Below are 19,464 nucleotides of genomic sequence, written 5' to 3' on the forward strand. Positions count from 1 at the left end.
AAAAAAAAAAAAGAAAGAAAATGAGTAAATTAACACAAAATAGATGCCTAATAAATCATTTTTTAGTTAATTTTAATCTAGTGAGAGTTTATTCATCAGTCTCACAGTCACCTGAGAACAGCTAATTTAATCAATGGCAACAAAAATTCTGGGGTTTGGGTTTTAACATGCTATACCATTGGCTCAGCACCTGTAGCTCAAGTGGCTAAGGCGCCAGCCACATACATTAGAGCCAGCAGATTCAAATCCAGCCCAGGCCTGCCAAACAACAATGACAACTACAACCAAAAAATAGCCGGGCGTTGTGGTGGGCACCTGTAGTCCCAACTACTTGGGAGGCTGAGGCAAGAGAATCACTTAAGCCCAGGAGTTGGAGGTTGCAGTGAACTGTAATGCTACAGCATTCTACCCAGGGTGACAGCTTGAGGCTCTGTCTCAAAAAACAAACAAACAAAAAAATGCTATACCATTGTGTTCAAATAAGGAGTAATGGCACATACGTGCAAACAAGGTGGGACTGACTGCAAGAAGTGTCGGAGAGATAAAAGCAAAGCAAGTTAATTTGTCTTTTCTGTCTATATTTCACATTCCATAAGCATTTGTGGTTAATTCATACAGAAAACATCATAATAAAATAGCCTTCAAATTTGGCTTGAAGCTTTCTGGCTACCAAGTTAAAAAGGGTGATAGTTATATGTATAATTTTTGTCATTGGAAGGGAGCAAACACTTCTTAACATTAAATTCTATAATTTCTCACTTTGGGGCTTTATAGCGGGCATTGAATGATAGGGTGGACATTATATTATATATCATTCCTACAGCAAATAAGGTAATAACATTTTGACAGTTCGATATGAAATTCACCTGATAATAACAGTCAGCCAATAGTAAAGCCAGTTCTTTTAAGAACTAAGATAATACAGTCCGTCTCTGTGCTGTGTGTTGTTTGTCTGGCATGCATCCCAGGATACACTTAGAGCTCTTGGCCTTCAGATGGTCCTCTTGTATACAGACTTATCTTCCTGTGACTTTTTTTTTTTTTGGAGACAGAGTCTCACTTTGTCATTCTTGGTAGAGTGCGGTCGTGTCATAGCTCACAGCAACCTCAAACTCTTGGGCTCAAGTGATCCTACAAGCTCCCTAGTAGCTGAGACTACAGGCACCCACCTCAGTGCCTGACTATTTTCAGAGGCAAGGTCTTGCCCTTGGTCAGGCTGGCCTCGATTGCCTGAGCTCAGGCAATCTGCCCAGTTTAGCCTCCCAGAGTGCCAGGATTACAGGCGTGAGCCACTGTGCCTGGTCCTTCCTGTGGTCTTTTGATGGCAGGCATTTTGAGATTGTGCTGTCAGGCCCAGGGCTGAGTTGTTTGCTGGGTGACTGGTTGAGATCGGTACATACGCTACAGAAAGGAGGTGAGGGTTGGTCTGAATAGCATCCTTTGGGGTAAATTAATGTACCTAAGTAGGCAGGTTCCCTAGATAGGGCTATGCCAGCACCTGAGCCAGAAACGCATCAGCATCTGCATCAAATTAGAAAATACTGATGAGCTTTTTATTCACAAATTATTAAGATTTAAATTTGTTGCCCAGGGTAGGATAGAGCAGGAACTTTTGTATGCTGCTAGTGGGAGTAGAAATTGGTGACAAAAGTTTTGGAAAACAATTTGGCGATATAGTTCAAAAGCCTTAAAGACATTTGACCTAGTACTTCTACTTCTGGGAAAACGTCCAAGGAAATAATCCTTTTCTAAAAAACAAAGACCTGAGCTTCAAACATTCTTACGTTATTTGTAATACTTCATTTCTTCGTTTTTAGTCTCAAGAAATTGGAGGCAATTTAAATGTCCCACAGAAGGCGAGTAAACAAAGATATTCACTGAAAGGAATATCATGACTCAAGCTTAAAATGTTTTGAAGAATATAAGATAGAAAATTCTTGAAATGTTAAATGTGAGAAAGGCGAAATACAAAATGTATAAACAATAGAAATTGAACTGTGTTCAAAAATATGTTTAGAAGAAAAGACTGGTGGGAGGAAATATACCAAAAGAATAAAGCGTTGTTTTTTGAATACTAAAACTTTTTAAGAAAAACATTCTGATAATTTTCATTTAGCATTTTTGAAAGGAAGGCAAATATAAATATTCATATTCCCTTGGAAAAGGTGTCTTTAAAAACTTTTTTTAGAGATGGGGTCTCACTCTCTTCCAGTGAGAGTGCAGTGGTGCCATCATAGCTCACTGCAACCTTACACTCCTGAGCTGAAGTGATCCTCCCACCTCAGCCTCCCAAATAGCTGGGACTATAAGTATGTGCCACCACGCCTTGCTCATTTTTTTCAGTTTTTAAAGATGAAGTCTCACTGCGTTGCCCAGGCTTATCTCAAACTCTGGACCTCAAGTGATCCTTCTGCTTCAGACTCCCAAGTTGCTGGGATTACAGGTGTGAGCCCACCGCCTAGCAAAAAAGGGTGTTTTAGAGTAGAGGGGGGATAGTTAATCATCCAGTGTTCAGCAGAATGATAGTTCTTCCCCTGACCTTTTAGGTCCCTCTGAAGTCTTCTTGCTTACTAGGCATTCTGATTTTGATACCAGAAAAAAGTACCCCTAAATGAGGATCTTCAAAATCTCTGTCATTCACTTATTAGAAAGGTTGTGTCTCTGTTATAAATAAATTGACATTTTGGTTTGTTACTCGTCTCCTATGATTTTGATTAGTATAAATCAGTCTCCTAGAGCCTGATTCTTGCTGGGGAATGGCATAAAATCGGGTTTTTAAACTTGTGAGTCTGAACGTGGGAATCAAGAAGTCTGATCACGGACTTCCTGATGTCTCCTCCCTTCCCTGCCCCTGGACGAGGTACCCTGGATCTTAGCAGTCCGCCCATTGCTTTAGTGGCCAAAGGAGGAAAGCAAAAATGAAAGGGAAGAATTATATTTTCATATGATGAGCTAGTCTTTGAGTTTAAAAAAAAATAGCTGGAAATAGTGGTAGTCTTTCTTTAAGGAGCAAATGCTTAGTTTACTTAAGAAATCTTTTAATTCTCAGTACTTTTTAAGAACTTTTTCTTACATGAAGTGTGAAATAAGTGTAATATATTCACTAAATTCTTGACTCACTAATTAGCTTCTTTAGTTGTATTATGTAATTATATAACCAGGTTTTAGAATCCACTCACACGTTTTTAAATAACAGCTTTGTTCAGATACAATCCCATGCCATACAATTCACCCACTTAGAGTGCTTAATCAGTTGTGCAACCATGGCCACAATCAATTTTAGAACATTTTCTTTACCCCCCAAAGAAATCCCATACCCTTTATATTCACTCCCCAGTTTCCCCTAGACCTTACCCCAGGTCTACTGTCTACTCTGTTTCTTTCTTTTTAATTTGAGACAGAATCTCACTCTGTTGCCCGGGCTAGAGTGCTGTGGCATCATCATAGCTCATAGAACCTCAAACTCCAGCCCCAAGCAATCCTCGTACCTGAGCCTCCTGAGTAGCTGGGACTACAGGTGTCTGCCACAATGCCCAACTAAGTTTTCTAATTTTTCTTTGTAGAAGCAGAGTCTCACTTTGCTCAGGCTGGTCTTGAACTCCTGAGCTCTAGGGATCCTCTCACTTCAGCCTCCCAGAGTGCTGGGATTATAGGCATGAGCCCCCTTAGGGCCTATTCTGAACATTTCATATAATTGAATTGTAGAATAATATGTGGTTTTTTGTCACTGGCTTCTTTCACTCAGCATAAAGTTTTCGAGGTTAGGGCTGGGCACAGTGGTTCACACCTATAATCCTAGGACTTTGGGAGGCTGAGACAGGTACATTGCTTGAACTCAGAAGTTCAAGACCAGCCTGAGCAATAGTGAGACCCTGTGTCTATTAAAAAATAGAAAAACTGAGGCAAGATGATTGCTTGAGCCCAAGAACTTGAGGTTGCTATGAGCTATGATGCCACAACAACGCTACTCAGGGTGCCAGAGTGAGACTGTGTCTAAAAAAAAAGTTTTCAAGGTTCATTAATACTTCATCATGTGTCCATACATCATTTTTAAGATTATTATTTATTACTTGTTATTTATCCTGATCTTCCATTTTATGGATATGCCACATTTTATTTATGCCTTCATTGTGATTGGACACCTTGATTATTTCCACTTTCTGGCTCCTGTGAATACTGCTGTGAAGGTGCGTGTACACGCTTTTGTACAGACATATATTTTCATTTCTTTTGGAGATACATACACACATATTTACATACACACTTCTACAAGGGGAATTGCTAGGTCATATGATAATTATTTAACCTTTGGACTCACTGCTGGACTGTTTTCTGGAATGGCTACACCCCCACTAGCAAGGTATGAGGGAGGATACAGTTTCTCCACATCTTTGCCAACAGTAGTTACTATTTGTCTTTTTGATTACAGCCATCCTGGTGGGCGTGAACTATACCTCATTTTGGTTTTGATTTGCATTTCCCTAATGACTAATGATGTTGAACATCTTTTCATGTTCTTATTGGCCATTTACATATCTTTGGAGAAATGCCTTTTGAAGTTCATTGCCCATTTATAATTGGGTTATTTAGCTTTTTATTGTTGTATTTTAACAGTTCTTTATGTATTTTGGATGTAAGTTCTTTTATTATGTATGCTTTGCAGATACTTTTTCCTGGCTGTGGATTATCTTTTTACTTTCTTGATGGCGTCCTTTGAATCACTAAAGTTTTTAATTTGGATGAAGTTGAATTTATTTTTTATTTTTGTGCTTTTAGTGTCCTATATAATAAACCATTGCCTAATCCAGGGTCACAAGATTTACACCCAGGTTTTCTTCTAAGAGTTTTATAGCTGTAGCTGTTACATTTAGGTCTTTGATTGATTTTGAGTTAATTTGTATATATAGTATATGAGAAAGTGATCCAAATCCATCCTTTTACGTGTGACTATCCAATTTTCCTGGTATCATTTGTTGAAAAGACAATTTTTCCATTGAATTTTCTTGCCATATTTATTGAAAATCAATTGACTATAAATGTAAGATTTTAATTTTGGATTCTCAATCTGTTCCACTGGTCTTTATGTCCATACATTTATATTTTTCTTTCATTGTTTCATTCATTTTGCAAAGATTTATTGAGTACATCTAGATTCCAAGAATTGTGCTTGACATCTCCTTGTTATTTGCTTTTGGGAACCAAACTGTCCCTCTTCAAAGCACAAATTTTCTTTAGGCAACCCATTCTAACAGGATGTAACATCTTTTTATTTTAATGATATATGAAGTGATTTTCCCTCATTGCTGCACTATAGAGGCAATTATAGATCTATCTTTTGCCAAATTGGAGTTTATCCAACTGTATTTGAATATTTACAAGTCCAAGTGCATTTTAGAGGGCTTGGAAGAATGAAAATTGGTCTGAGCCAGTCCAGTGTTGAAGATGAGATTAGTTTTAAAGTGAAAGAAAGATTTCATGATGGGAAGTTCCTGCCAGGAGTGGAGAGACCCATGTGCAACTTGAGAGGCCCAGGAAGGTGGCAAGTCTAGTTGCTGGCAGCATAAGCCCGGAGAAAAGTAGAGGGCCTGCTGGATTGAATGCTACTTCCAAATTCTGCTTCCAGACTTTATTTTAGTAGCATTTTCTTGCCAACATAAAGTTATAAAGGAAAAAATTATGTTTACAGATTATGGTTTAATGCTGGGTTTAAGATGCATTAAAGGAGGCAAGAATTCTATGTAATGGTAGTGACTCATCTCTAGATAGGAATTATGGTTGTAGAAATTGAGAGTATAGGTCAAAGATGTAATTTAATGTAAACTTAACAGAATTTGTTGATTATCTAAAATAATTAAAGGTGATTCCAGTGTTATAACTTGAGGACACTGGAATTGGGAGTGGAATTGACCTTGGGAGGGCAGTTGTACCAGTGCTTGTCGTGAACGAGGTGGGAGGAAACAGCTGTAAAGATAACCTTTGATATCGCTATACTTACTGGCCAAATATTCAAGCAGATACTAAAAGATACTCAACTTAGCTAATATATCAGGTCTGATATTCAGTTGAGGATACTCAACTTAGATAATATATCAGGTCTGATATTCAGGAGCTTTTAACATTTGTTCAACACAAATAGGATTGATTTCTCATCTATTGTTGCCTATTCATTTTAAAACTCACGTTGTGAAATGATCTCCTACCTCTTACTGTCTAACTTTAAAGGTTAGGTTTTTGTTTTCTCTATTTATATAATAAACGTAAAAAAAATACCTGGTCATTGGTTTTGGAAGGCTTAAGAAAGGTACTAGATTCCATGGTTTGGTAGTGCCACTAACAATATTATTGTTTTAAGGGAGGAAAAAAGTTTTTAATACTGACTACATTGAAAAACTTAGTCTCTATATCAGTGTAGATAAGTTTCAGTTGCTCAAGACGGTTTTGTCTCTAAACACTTAAATGTGAATCCTTTAGAAAATGTATTATGTGTTGAAACTTATTACATGCATTTATTTATCTATTCTTAAAATTTCTTTCAGGAATTGTTCCATCCTCTGTTGTCCTGACTTCTTTCCAGGTGATGTCAAGAGTTTTTCTAATATGGGCAGTAACACATAGCGTCAAAGAGGTAAGTGTTTATACAAACTAAAAAAAAATAATATCAGCATTAACAAAATGCTGGTCTACTTTCCATTTTACATGTTTGTTATAGCTAAAGATGGACGGCCAGGTCGTATCCATATAGCTGAAATAAAGTTCACATTCACTATAGGAATGGGGTTAACAGTGGAAAACATACCCTAGGTGTTCAGTGTGTTTAAAGAGAAGACTGAATAAATGGTAAAGTCCTCTGATCTCAGTTCTTATGTGGGTTTGGATGGTTGGATATAGTCTGCAAGTTGGTTATATTTTTCTAGTATCCAGCACACTAAACTCTGGGCATCTGCATCCTTGTAGTGGGAATGGGAGACAGTGATTCTTCAGAGCTGTTCAGTTCTTTTGGACCAGGAGAAACAAACTTGTTTCCATTCAGCCTACCAGGACTAATGGAATTGCCACATATTCTACGTCTAGCAGTTCTGAGGCACCAGTGCTCAGAGATACTTAGGCAGGCCCAGGGCTAGTCCTAAGAATTTGATGAAGGAGGTTATCATGACCATGGATGGGAATTTAAAAATTGAGCTTTCATTTTTTGGAAGGGGGGTTGTTTTCTGCTTTTTCTAGGTCAGTTTTTGCTTCCTAATGTCACCTTGAGGTGTAGTACTTACAGCCACAAGAAGGATTCAGTTTTCAGTTTTCTAGTTCTCATGACCTATCACCAGCGTTATCAAATTCTTTGTGCTCCTGAAATGTGCTTATCTATTAGCATTATTTTGGCATTCTTTGACCTCTGTTCTCTGAAATCCCTATCAAAACATTTTGTTTTGGGGGGATTTATTTTGACAGTTTCGTTTGTATTTCCACTAATGAGGGTTTTTTAATCTTTTTGTTGGTGCATGATATATATCTAGAGAAATATACATAGCTAATGAGTTTTTAGCCAAAGTTTAATACATTTTGGTGAATAAGCTATTATATTTTTATGTTCACATGGAATTTGATAATCCCTGGCTTTTCTTAAGATCTCTGTCACTCCTTGAAAATGTCTAAACTTCCTGAATCCCCATAGTTGACTGCCTCTCTGTATTGACTACCCCAAGTTGACTGAATTTTCCATAGACTGGATGTGCACCACATGTACGTATCAGTGCAATAGACCTAGTTCCTTATGTTGATCACCTCCATATGTTAACCAGTTTGTTACAGTCCCTTGGGTGGTCGACTTACAGAGGTTCTACTGTAATCATGGAACTTTTTTTTAGTGATTACATGTTTTTTTTTTTTAAAGAAAAACAGGAAAATAAATCCTAGCATAGCATATTTGCCTTTGTTCTCACTCTTAATTGCTTATGGAGTCGGGGAAGTTATTTTAAAAGACCACATCAGCTCTTTGTTCACTTCAAAGTCCTTTCTATAACTCATCACTTTTAACCTATATAGCAGTCCCCCCTTATATGAGGGGGATACAGTAGATTCCTGAAGCCAGGGATATATGCAACCCATCTTTCGCCCTCAAACGTAATGTCTTTTCCATCTTAACTAAGCACTTATCATGGGTTGTGGCCACAACTTTTGCAGTTTATCATGGGTGTGACAGCAAAATTAGCACAGATTTCTTTATCCTCCTTCACAATTGTAAGGATAGAATATAATTCTTACTGTAGATTTTAGCAATTGCAGCGTACAATTTGGAGAAATTTTACCCGTTCAATTAAAGGAATCCCTTTATGGCTCTCCTCTTTGGTATATCCTAATTGACAGCATCATTGCTCTTATACTTTGGGGCCATTATTAAGGGCCACCACAAGGGCATAAGCCCTGACAGCTGAAAGGACCATGAGGTGACAAATACAGCATGGATCTGCTGAACTTGGGGAGGATGCACGTCTCAGATGGAACAGAACAAGACGGTAGGATATGCCCTTATGCTACTCAGAACCACGCCCAACTGAAAACCTATGAATTGTATAGTTCTGGAATTTTCTGTTTAATATTTTCAGACCGAGGTTGACCAGTGGTAACAGAACAAAAGCCTAGATAAAGGAGAACTACTGCATTTTTTTCTCTCATGCTTTTGTGTATATGATACATCCTTTCATTATAAGCAATAGCTCATAACTTTATCTTCCACTGGTGTCTCCGGTAACCTAAAACTTCTTCCTAGTAGTAACCTACTACATTTTAGACAAGCAATTGTGTACTTCCAGTAATTAAATGCTGGGTACACAAAGTCGAAATACTGCCCACTGTGGAGTGTTGGGTCCCTCTGCCAGTATAGTCAGATCCTGACTGTGCAGACGCGAGTGCTCCAGCTGGTAGGTTCTACACAGCCCTGCTTTTCCTCCTTCCTCCTGTTTCAGTGACTGCAGCGCTTACGAACAGGCCTGCCATGGGGCTAGACAGGCATATCAACACGCTTACAATTGAAAGCAAGCAGTTCTGTTAGTCAACTTGCTTTTAGCAACATCGGCTGGGATTTTCTGAGCAGGTTATTGAGACTGGTTGGCTTCAAAAGCTCTTAATGTCTCTGTGAATTACAGGTCCATGGACCTGGCCATCCTTACTACACTGCCTGTCAGATGTACAGACTCAACGTGTACTAAAGGGTTTTCCTTACATCGTCACATTTTAGCTGTACAGTAATTTAACTTATATGTGCATTACATTTGCATATTTAAAATTGTTTCTCTGCAACCTAACAGACCCAGTTTCTGCTGACACTTACATATTTTCTGCAGAACTAATGCTGTAAATTTTTTTGTCTTTCCATCACTTCTTGGGTCCTTGTTTTTACATATACCCTATTGATTAGTTGACTTCCTCATTTCTCACGTAAATAGGGTTTGATATAGTTGACTTCCTCATTTCTCATGTAAATAGGGTTTGATATATTTCTGCTGTTTAAGAATTCTTTTCTCCTCATTCCCCTTTTCTGTGAATAAAACTTACCCATATTGTTTAGAGCAGTAGGTTCGCTCTCTGGCCCTACCCAAGGCTGACAGCTAACTTGAAAAGCCTGTTGCTGTGGCCCTTCGGAGGCCAGTCTGGTCACTATCTGTCACCTGTTCACCAGCCTCTTCCCTTGGCCAAATGCTGTTTTTCCTGCCTTAAGGTTTCAGGTTAGCTATAATTCCATGTGTACTGTACAACATTACACTTGATTTCCATTCTTCTCTTTCCTGGAGCATCTTTAAAATATCTTTATTTTCCTAATATTCAGCTCTACTGACTATGATGTTAGGAATCATATAACAATGCATGAAGAAACTGACCTCAGAGATAACTATTTGATGAAATAGCGCAGTTTCTCATGGTAATAGGCAAATTGTTTTCATGCCGTTACCCTTAGTCAGTTTCTTTTTACATCGTATTCCCCTCCAAAGTGGACAGATGCTCTCCATTTTTGTCGCATCGCATTTGGCTTTGGGCTTCTGCTTCATTCGCCCTCTCAGGCCTACCCATGTTTTCTGTGCTCATTTCTCCTTATCCTGTAATTATACACCACACACTGAGGTGTAATCCATCTACCTTTTAGGACTAGACTCTACTGTTTTCACATAGGAAGTAAAAAGGCCCTAAAGGACCTGCATCCTCATCCGTCATTTCAGTCCTATGCCCCATGGAATGCTGGTCACATAAATGTTGTCATGCACGTTGTGAACCCAAAAGGTGATCGGATGGCTTTCCACCCATCAGCTAGGGTGACACTTTGATCAGCAGAATATTAAAGAAAAAATTGTGGTCTCTATGCTCAAAAACTTTTTCTTGACCTAATATAGCAAATACATGTAACCTTTTTGTCTTTTAAAGAAACTATTTATATGAACAAAGCAGAGCTCTGGAGGATTGCCAAAGGCGGTTGGGGTGAGGAGAGGTACAGGAAGGAATCCATACTGGAGCTACCTGCTTTCTGTCTGCGCTGTCCCGGCTCTCCCAGACCTGAACCGGCTCCTTCTGCTGCTGTCGTGTCTGGCCTCTGCTGGCGTTTGCTCTCGTAGCCCTCCGTTTGTGTTGGTGTCTTTGTTCCCTATTTGAACTGGCACAGTATTGGCATTTTTCCTGCCTGCAGTGGGAAATGCCACCTCTGTTCCTCACCATGACCATCCTTTAGAAACAGAAAAGTTCGCAGGGCACGTGTTCGTCATCAGTAGCTAAGCCCCACATTCCTGGACATACAAGTAGGCCTCTGCTCTGTTCACTCCTGGCTCAGCCCTCTTCAAAGAAGCCGCCCCCAGGCCTCCTCCTGGGTTCTCAGTGTGAGATCACTGTGTTTGTGGAACAGAAGTCCCAGCTCTCCGCCCGCCGGGGGAGTAGTTGGGGAAGAGGGTGCTGGGACCTCACTGGGGCTGCAGCCCGAGTGCAGGGAAGAGCTGCGGTGCTCTGCATGAAATAAAACTATACCCCCAGAGTACTAAGCCTTCTCTCTTTCCTCCTCGCCCTTTGCCAGCATTGGAGGAAAGGATGTTTTCCCACATTGCTCTGGAATATTCTGTGAGTTCTCCTAATTTCCCAGGCAGCTGTGTGCCACCTCCTGGCAGGCTGCTGGGCGTGTGACACTTCTCTACCATTCTCATCAGCTTGTCAGCAATCTTGTCATCAGTGTTTAAGAAAGTTTCCTATAATTGTAATGGTTTTTGTTTGTTTGATGTGTTGCAGTTTACAGAGGGCTTTCTTAAAGGATGTTATGACCGTTCACTCTTGACCACCATTCCTTGTGTTAGGGGATGGCCTCCATTTAGAGTCCAGAAGCCTGAGAGAGACAGAGTGATTTCACGTACCCAGCAAACGGCAGATTGGGTTCTGAACCCAAGGTCTTTCCACCGCATCAGAGCTGCTGTCCTCTTGCCTTTTGAAAACTTGACATAAACTGCCCTTCTTTTTGTTGTACTGACTTTTCCTGCTCACCTAGGGCATGAATCCCCTGCCTCGGATCCAGAGGTGCATTTCCTTTTTAACAGTCTCATCATGCCACAATATGCTGAAATAGGATTCTCTTGTTAAATCATTTATACATCAGATACACACAGCAGCTGTGAGCCCTGGGTGCTTATCTGCAACATTTTGCTTCTCTGTTTTTTTACTGCTCAAGTGGCTTTGTGACTAATTTCTCCAATTAAATTCACCTTTCTCCTTGAAGTCTCAAATTAGGCGTTATAGACTTTTTGGAGCATTATTACCCCGAGAGCTTATTTAAAACACCCATTCTCAGACCCACTCCACACTTGATGCAAAATATGTGGGAGTGGGGCCAAGAAATCTGCATTTTTCTTGGACTCCTCAGATAATATCATGAATTCTAAGGTTTGAGAAATGATCTGAGTTACCTCTGTGTTGTGCTGTGATTTCTGTTTGACCTTTTCTTCTGTCTTCTGGATTTCACTTTATATTTCTGCTTAGTTTACTTGAAGACTAACTAAACGGCAGCATCTCCTAAGCCCAAGAGCCATGATTCATTCTTAAAGAATGAAAGCTTCAGGGGCCTTTAAACTGCTACGTAAAGTAATATGGAGTTTCCGGTGCCTTCTCCAAAATCCAGCATCTTTGCTGATGGCTAGGTAGGGAGAAGCTTGAGCAGCCCACCTTAAGGCAGAGAAAGATTTAAATCACTGCACTGAAGAACCAAGACTAACTTTTGTTTTTGGTTTTCTTTTTTTTTATTTTTTTTTGAGACAGAGTCTCAAGCTGTTACCCTGGGTAGAGTGCCGTGGCATTACAGCTCACAGCAACCTCCAACTCCTGGGCTCAAGCGAGTCTCCTGCTCTGCCTCCCAAGTAGCTGGGACCACAGGCGCCCGCCACGCCTGGCTATTTTTTGGTTGCAGCCGTCATTGTTGTTTTGGCAGGTCCGGGCTGGGGATTCGAACCCGCCACCTTAGGTGTACGTGGCTGGCGCCTTAGCCGATTGAGCTATAGGTGCCGAGCCGTGGTTTTCTCTTTTAAGAGAGAGACCCGAGGAGTCTGGCTGCTTCACACTGGGGCGGAGCTGCCAGGAAGGGCTTTATCACAGGCGTGTGTTTCATGCCACCAGGAAAATTGTTTAGAAGGTCATTTCTACCTGAGGAAGTACTGTGCCAACAGTTCTTCCTGGGATTTCTCAAGAAATGGCCCCTAGCCCGAACAGTTTTATTATTTTCTGGGTAATCAGAACTCAGCGTTCTAGAACCTGAAGGCTTAGCACCCATAACTTAGGTGAGGAGTTGACGAGTTTTGGCCTTGACACTTAACCTTGTGACTCAGGACAAAGCACTTCAACTTTCTGAGCCTTGTTTCCCACATTACAATGATAATACTAACATCTGCCCTGCCTGTGATATCCCAGTTTTCCTGAAGGTTAAATGAGAAGAATATATGAACATGAGGGGTCAGTATTCAGAAGTTAAGGTCTCTGGCATGCAGTTTGCAACTGAGCAGCTTCTGAAATCTGTCACGAAGCAGTGAACAACTGCTCTGGGAAGGAATGACACTTCCTACGTAGATGGAGCACAGTTTTTTTTCTTCCTTTTTCCTCTTCTTTTTCACTCTTGTGGAAGCTAAAACTCCAGATAAACTACTGTCCCAAGTCCCACATTCCTGTGGCCGCATGGGCCCTCCAGCCGGGCTCATCCTGTGCTAGTGTTCTCTCCACCTCCCGAGGCCCGGTGCCCAGGGCCTGCCTTCCTGCAGTCGCATGCTCTTCCTGTGCTCCCCGGTGGGGCCGTGCTGTGCTGTGCACTTCCCAGCAGGCACCACCCGTGAACGTGGTGTCATGGTGAGGCAGAAGGGCATCTTCTGATCCCCAGCATTCGGACAAGGAGATGAGATGCTTTGTCTGGGGATACATTGTTGCCCTCTCAGCGTCTGTTCTTGGACCAGAAGCCATGCCACCCTGTCTTCTAGCCCCAGTGCCCCTTCCACGGTGACATCTCAGATGAGAAAGGCCACTAAAGTACACTCAGTATCCCTTGGTCCCTCTGAAAGCCGAGTGTCTACATTTCTCCACCCTATTCCATCTATTCCCTTACTTTCTATTTTAAATATTCCCGTAGGTGGATTTACATTACCTTCACTTTTAAAATTAGCAGCTCTCTTAAAGGTAAGAAAACCTCATCATTTGATCGTTAATCAGACGCTGTCAAACTTTAGACAGCTCTAGACAAATGCAGCCCCACCTCAGTGCCGTTCCCACTTAAAGACCGTGTTACTTATCTCAGGGCTATATGGTTCCTTCTTCCATTGCCTGTATTTAGCATAGGTGAGTTGGGTAAAATGAGAATGTACCTTTCTCTGTGTTGTTTTCTTTTTTTCATTTTCTTTCCTGCCCCTTCCCAGCATTTTCTTGTACTATATATGTGGAGAGTCTATCACAAAATATTGAAAAATATTTAGATACATTAGGTTCATTATAGGTTCGCTTCTGCCATCCGTGTGCATCTTTCTCCCACTGATTCAGTCCCTGAGGGGTGTTCCTTTTGTTTTGTTATATTTTGGGGTTTTGTTTTGTTTTGGTTTTTTTTGGTGGTGGTTGTTGTTCCTTGAAAAAGTCCACTGGAACTCATTTGCTGTTGAAAATATGATATCCACCAATGATAATTAAGTCAGTTATAGCTTTAAAAAAAGAAAAAAAGACATTTTCTTAAGCCAGGGAAGCCAGTGTTACCCCTACATCATACACAGCACCGCCTATTTGTCAGTTAATAGCCGAGTAGTTTCCAGGCTCAGCAAAATCAGCAAGTTGTTTAATTTGTCTTTAACGGTAAGTTCATCTTTTTCTGCCCTGGGCTCTCCTCCATCACGTCCCGCACTTTCCTTCCTGCAGCGATTCTGCCCCATGAAACACCCAGGCACTTGAAGCTCCTCAGGGCCTTTTCTTTTTATTCTTTTCTTTTTTTGAGAAAAAGTCTCACTATGTTGCCCGCAGTAGAGTGCTGTGGCATCACAGCTCACAGCAACCTCAAACTCTTAGGCTTAAGCAATTCTCTTGCCTCGGCCTCCCACGTCGCTGGAACTACAACTGCCTACCACAAGGCCGGCTATTTTTTTTTTTTTAAACAGTAGCCATTGTTATTTAGCAGGCATGACTGGGTTTGAACCCACCAGCCTCAGTGTATGTGGCTGGCACCCTAAGCACTGAGCTATGGGTCCTAAACCCTCAGGGCCTTTTCTTTTGATCTCTTACCCTAAGGGCTAAAATCTGACATGCACCATTCCCAGTTGCCAATTCTGGTATGAGAAGAGGCAGGCATACCAGATACCCCTGCCCCTAAAACTCTACGCAGTTGTCATTTGGGTGACTCTCACTCAGGAGAGGAAAGGCTGGTCTCAGGGGAAAGTGTCCTGCTGTCCTGAGGCTCCTGGGGGCTCAGTGCAATTCCTGCCCCAGCTGACCCTGTTCTGGGCTGTCCAACAGGTGCCTTGAGGCTGAAATGCTGGCACCTTCTTCCTTTCCCTCTTACCCAGGACTCCCAGATTTTAGGTTTTTCAGCACATTTCATGTTTTAGTCTTCTGAAGGATGCTAATCCCTTCCCATTTAGTGACGCTCTGACTGCATTACTGGGGGCTTCTACATTGCTTTTTTTTTCATTGCTCTTCTTGTTAATAATGAAATTTCTGACAAGCTTATTGTTGGAACACACCCTCTTCAAGCATAAGACATGTCTATGGTATTGGGTGGTATCTTAATATATTGCTAATAGCAGGAAGCCTGTTCAGAGCTGAATCTGGTTACTTGCAGTCCTGGGATTAACAAAGACTTTTGACTTTAGGAAATTGTCATAGAAAAAGAATGAAAGTGAAGAAAGAAAAAAAGTGTTACCTTGGGCTTAAAATAGTAGCTTCCCAAATAAGCACATGAGATTTACAGGCTGGAGGCTGAGTGGTTCCACCTGAGTTTTATGTCACTGGGTTGAATTAATGAAACACACAGGGAGACAAAGCTCTGCAGCCGAGAACTACACTGTCAAGTTGAAGTCAGTGCAGAGTCACCGGAAGTGATTCTGACGTTCACTGACTTTAATCCGTGGCTTCAAAGTGAATGGATTAAGATGCTTATTTAGACTGTTTATTTAAAGCCACAAAAGGTAACTTTTTGTGTTATCAGTGATAGAAAGTTGTTGGTTACCAACATTTTTCTTCTAAGTTTCTTCGGGATATTTCCTCTATCCCAGCACAGTCCGACCACACTTTCTCCAGTGATGGCAACTTTCTGTATTTCTGTTCTTTTCAGTCCTTGCTGTGTGCTTCATGTGACTGAGGAACTGGATTTCAGTTTACTCCTTCATTTTAAATAGCCACATGTGACTGGAAGGTAGCCGTTTGGATGGTACAGCTCTAGTTCTATTATTTATTATTCTCTTGATTTTAGTCAGTTCAGTTTTCATGTATCTGATCTCATGTGTGTATAAATGACTATAATCTTTCATAAGGCAGTCAAGAGAAAATTGGGAAGGCATACTGGGGATGCTGTGTTCTTTAAATCAAGGGATTTCTTTTTGGTTCTTGATTCAGTTGTCATGAAAATCACAATTGTGAGTGTGGGAAATGGTATTTGTGGTGTCCCCTGACCCACCACAGAGGCAGCAGTGGGTCACATGTGACGGTGCACCTCAGCAGCTGTAGCCTGGCCTCTGCAAGGAGTGCACCGTGACACCACGTCCCGGTTTGCCCTGGTTGAAAACCACTTGGCATGCCTTTTCTCAACTTTCTGAGCTGAAAGATGCCACAGAAGTGCAGCGTGCACTCTTTCTCCTCTGCACCTGAGGACTCCTCTGTCACGCGGCACAGGGGAGGTGATTGGCATGCGTCGTGGGCTTTGTCAACATATGTCAGCAAAGCCACGGAAAGTTGAAAGTTATTACCTGCAAACTGCTCGGAAACAGGTGTGCTCCACAGTACAATAGAGACATTTTTAAGCACTGGTTAATATTCATTTGAAAACTTAATCTGTGGGAGGCAGAACTATCTTTTATTACCCGCTTCTTTGCCAAAGTGGTGGTCCTTTATATACTGTAGCTTTTTCAAAATAAATTTATTTTGAAGTATCAGATGGTTTAATTAAAAATATAAAAATCTGAGAAGAATACTACATACCCATACCTTCAGCCCCTGAGAGTGGTCCTGCACAGTGGATGCAGTCGGCTACTAACTGGGAAACTTGACCACAGGGGAACCTGAAGAAATGTCCCCATGCCCCCACGCCTGTGAAATATATATAAAGCATATTTCCGTTTCTTCAGGGAAGAGCATTTAGTAACCATTTTTTACTTACCCGTATCAAGAAGCCTGTAGTCAAAGCTCTCACTACAAGCTGTGATGCATCACTCAAAAAAATAAAGCCTGTTACTAAGCTGTCTGCATCTTCCAGAGAGAGGACCCTTTTCAAGTCTGGAGTAAAACCCTGGTGCACTTCTGGAATTTGTAAGATGTGACTTGTTTCATGTGTGTGGACGTGTGTGCGCATGCTGAGGGCATGCTCTGCATTTTAGAAGGGAAGGACGACTAATTACTAGGCTTGATACAGCGAAGAGTTTTAATTTGTGTTTTCTTCAGATTACCTCCATAAATGTTTGTTTTTAACTAGACAAATTTGGGCATTTTCTTTCTCTTACCTTCTTTTGCTCGGGCTTATTACCAGAATAACCCCAAACTTAAAAAGCGTGCAACTCTTTTGCCTTCTGCATTGGTGCTGCCTTGTTTGAAGGAACCTGTTGTCAAGGTCACTGCTTCAAAGAAAAATACAATATGTTCAGATCCTGGAGTGTTAAACTAATCACATTTTTAAAAATAGAGTGTTCAGTATCCCATTAATCAAATTTTAAAATCGCACTTTGTGGTTTTTCAAATGTTAAGAGTTTTTCAATTGTTGTATTGCATTTCAGTAGCACTTCACTGTCCGTAGCAGAGGTTAGCACCTGTCAGCTCTGTCCAACTGGTTGATTTAAAAATATTCAGCCACTGGGAGGCACCTGTGGCTCAAAAGGATAGGGCACCAGCCCCATATGCCAGAGGTGGCCGGTTCAAACCCAGCCCCAGCAAAAAAAAAAAAAAATATATATATATATATATTCAGCCACATGTAGTAGCTCATCCTGTAATCCTAGCACTTTGGGAGACTAAGGTGAGAGGATCACTTGAGGCCAGGAGTTCAAGATTAGCCTGAGCAAAGCAAGATCCCCGTCTCTACAAACAATAGAAAAACTAGTCAGGCATGACAGTATGTGCCAGTAGTCCCAGCTACTGGAGGGGCAGAGGTAGGAGGATCACTTACGCCCAGGAGTTGGAGGCTGCAGTGAGTTATGAAGTCACTGCACTGTAAACTATCTCAAAAAAAAAAAAAGAGAAAGAGAGAGAAAGAAAAGGAAAGTTAGTTCAAGAAAAACGTGGTGACCAGAGTGTGTGCCATCTCACACAAGAACTCAGCCAGATAGATCCAGTGTTGTGAAGTCTAAGTGTAAGAAAAGGCAGTGAAATCTCTCGGTTTTTAAAAACTGGTTCAAATATTATTAAAGGACTGTGCAAGCCCAAACAGAACATCACTAGTCACCATTTTGATGTTTCTGCCCCAGGAGATGGGGTTCATAGTCTCTATTTTTATTTTCTCTTTTGAAATTTTTGCAATTATTATTCTTTTGTAGAACAAAGGAACCATGACATTTCACAGAATATATTGTTGATTTCATGTTCTTTTGACATTTCAGTTACATTTCCAACAACAATGAATCCTCTGGAGTACCAGGCAGCCACATTGGGGTTCTGCACTTAGAGATTTGGGGACAGACTGTGAGGCTATTATACCAGCTCTTCCTCAGGTGCCACAGTAACCAGCTGGTGGGAATATTGTTCTCTGGGCCATCATCACTGTAGTTAATCCTGTCACCTCGTAAGATACTTACACTGGATTAGACATATATAACCAAGGTTGGTATTAAATAGTTAGCACCTGTCAGCTGGCACCCCATTCCAATGCTTGAGTTGGGTCAAAGGTAATAGTCGCATGAAAGCTTCTCAGTTATTAACATGCTCTTTGGAGGTAAGAGAATCAGACGGGACAAGGAAGAATATTGGGGAAAGCCAGCAGCTGCTGAGATCCTTAGCCCAGAGTGGGCAGATGTATGTTAACCTTCAAGTAAAGGAAGAGATGGCATCTTTTAAATAATACTTGTGCAACAAAAAGCAAAACAACAACAACTCAGAACATCCCTTGGTGATCAGCCTAAGAAGTAGCGTTGTATTGAGTCCCAGCAATGACTAGCTTAGATAGTAGGAACTCAATAAATAGGGGTAGAATTGAATTTTTCCTTTCACAGAATGAACTTTCCTTTCCCTTTTCCTTTCACTGCTGACAGGGCAAGCACTTTGCCAAACACTTTATAAGCTTTTCTAATCCTATAACAACTGTGATAAGGCCCATATCTCCACTTTACAAGTGAGGAAACTGTGGCTCAGAAAGGATAAGTAACTTGCCCCGGGACATGCAGCCAGGCAGCCTGGATGTCTGTTTGATTCCAAAGTTGCACTTGATTGGAAAAGAGGCCAGTTGTGGTGACTAGCAAGCTACTCGAGGAACCTGCCACCCTTCCTTCGTGTTTCCCAGAAAATGGCTGAACATGTGGCAAGCATTGAAGGTGGGCAAAGAGAACACTTTAGCATTCATGCCCGCATGTCTGGCTTTGTCACGAATGCAGAATTGATCACGTGCTGCTTGGTGACTGCATGTTTATACATTTTTCTCATTGCATGTTCAGAAAAGTTTCTCTCATGAGTAAGAGTTGTTTTTGTTTTTTGTTTTTATTTTGAGACAGAGACTCACTTTATCACCCTCAGTAGAGTGCCGTGTCATCACAGTTCACAGCAACCTCCAATTCCTGGGTTTAGGCAATTCTCTTGCCTCAG

General features: G+C 41.1%; 1 protein-coding gene across 1 annotated transcript in view; it reads left to right on the forward strand.

Moving 5' to 3' along the window:
* HACD2 (3-hydroxyacyl-CoA dehydratase 2) overlaps positions 1–19,464 on the forward strand; it is a 106,396-nt gene that overhangs the window by 62,332 nt on the left and 24,600 nt on the right. Inside the window, exon 4 of the mRNA XM_003795075.3 lies at positions 6,537–6,625. Coding sequence (XP_003795123.1) covers positions 6,537–6,625 — 89 coding nt within the window. The remainder of the gene's footprint in view (positions 1–6,536; positions 6,626–19,464) is intronic.

Source organism: Otolemur garnettii, unplaced genomic scaffold (genome assembly GCF_000181295.1).
Source record: "Otolemur garnettii isolate 467f Iridium unplaced genomic scaffold, OtoGar3 scaffold00089, whole genome shotgun sequence".
Taxonomy (NCBI): Eukaryota; Metazoa; Chordata; class Mammalia; order Primates; family Galagidae; genus Otolemur; species Otolemur garnettii.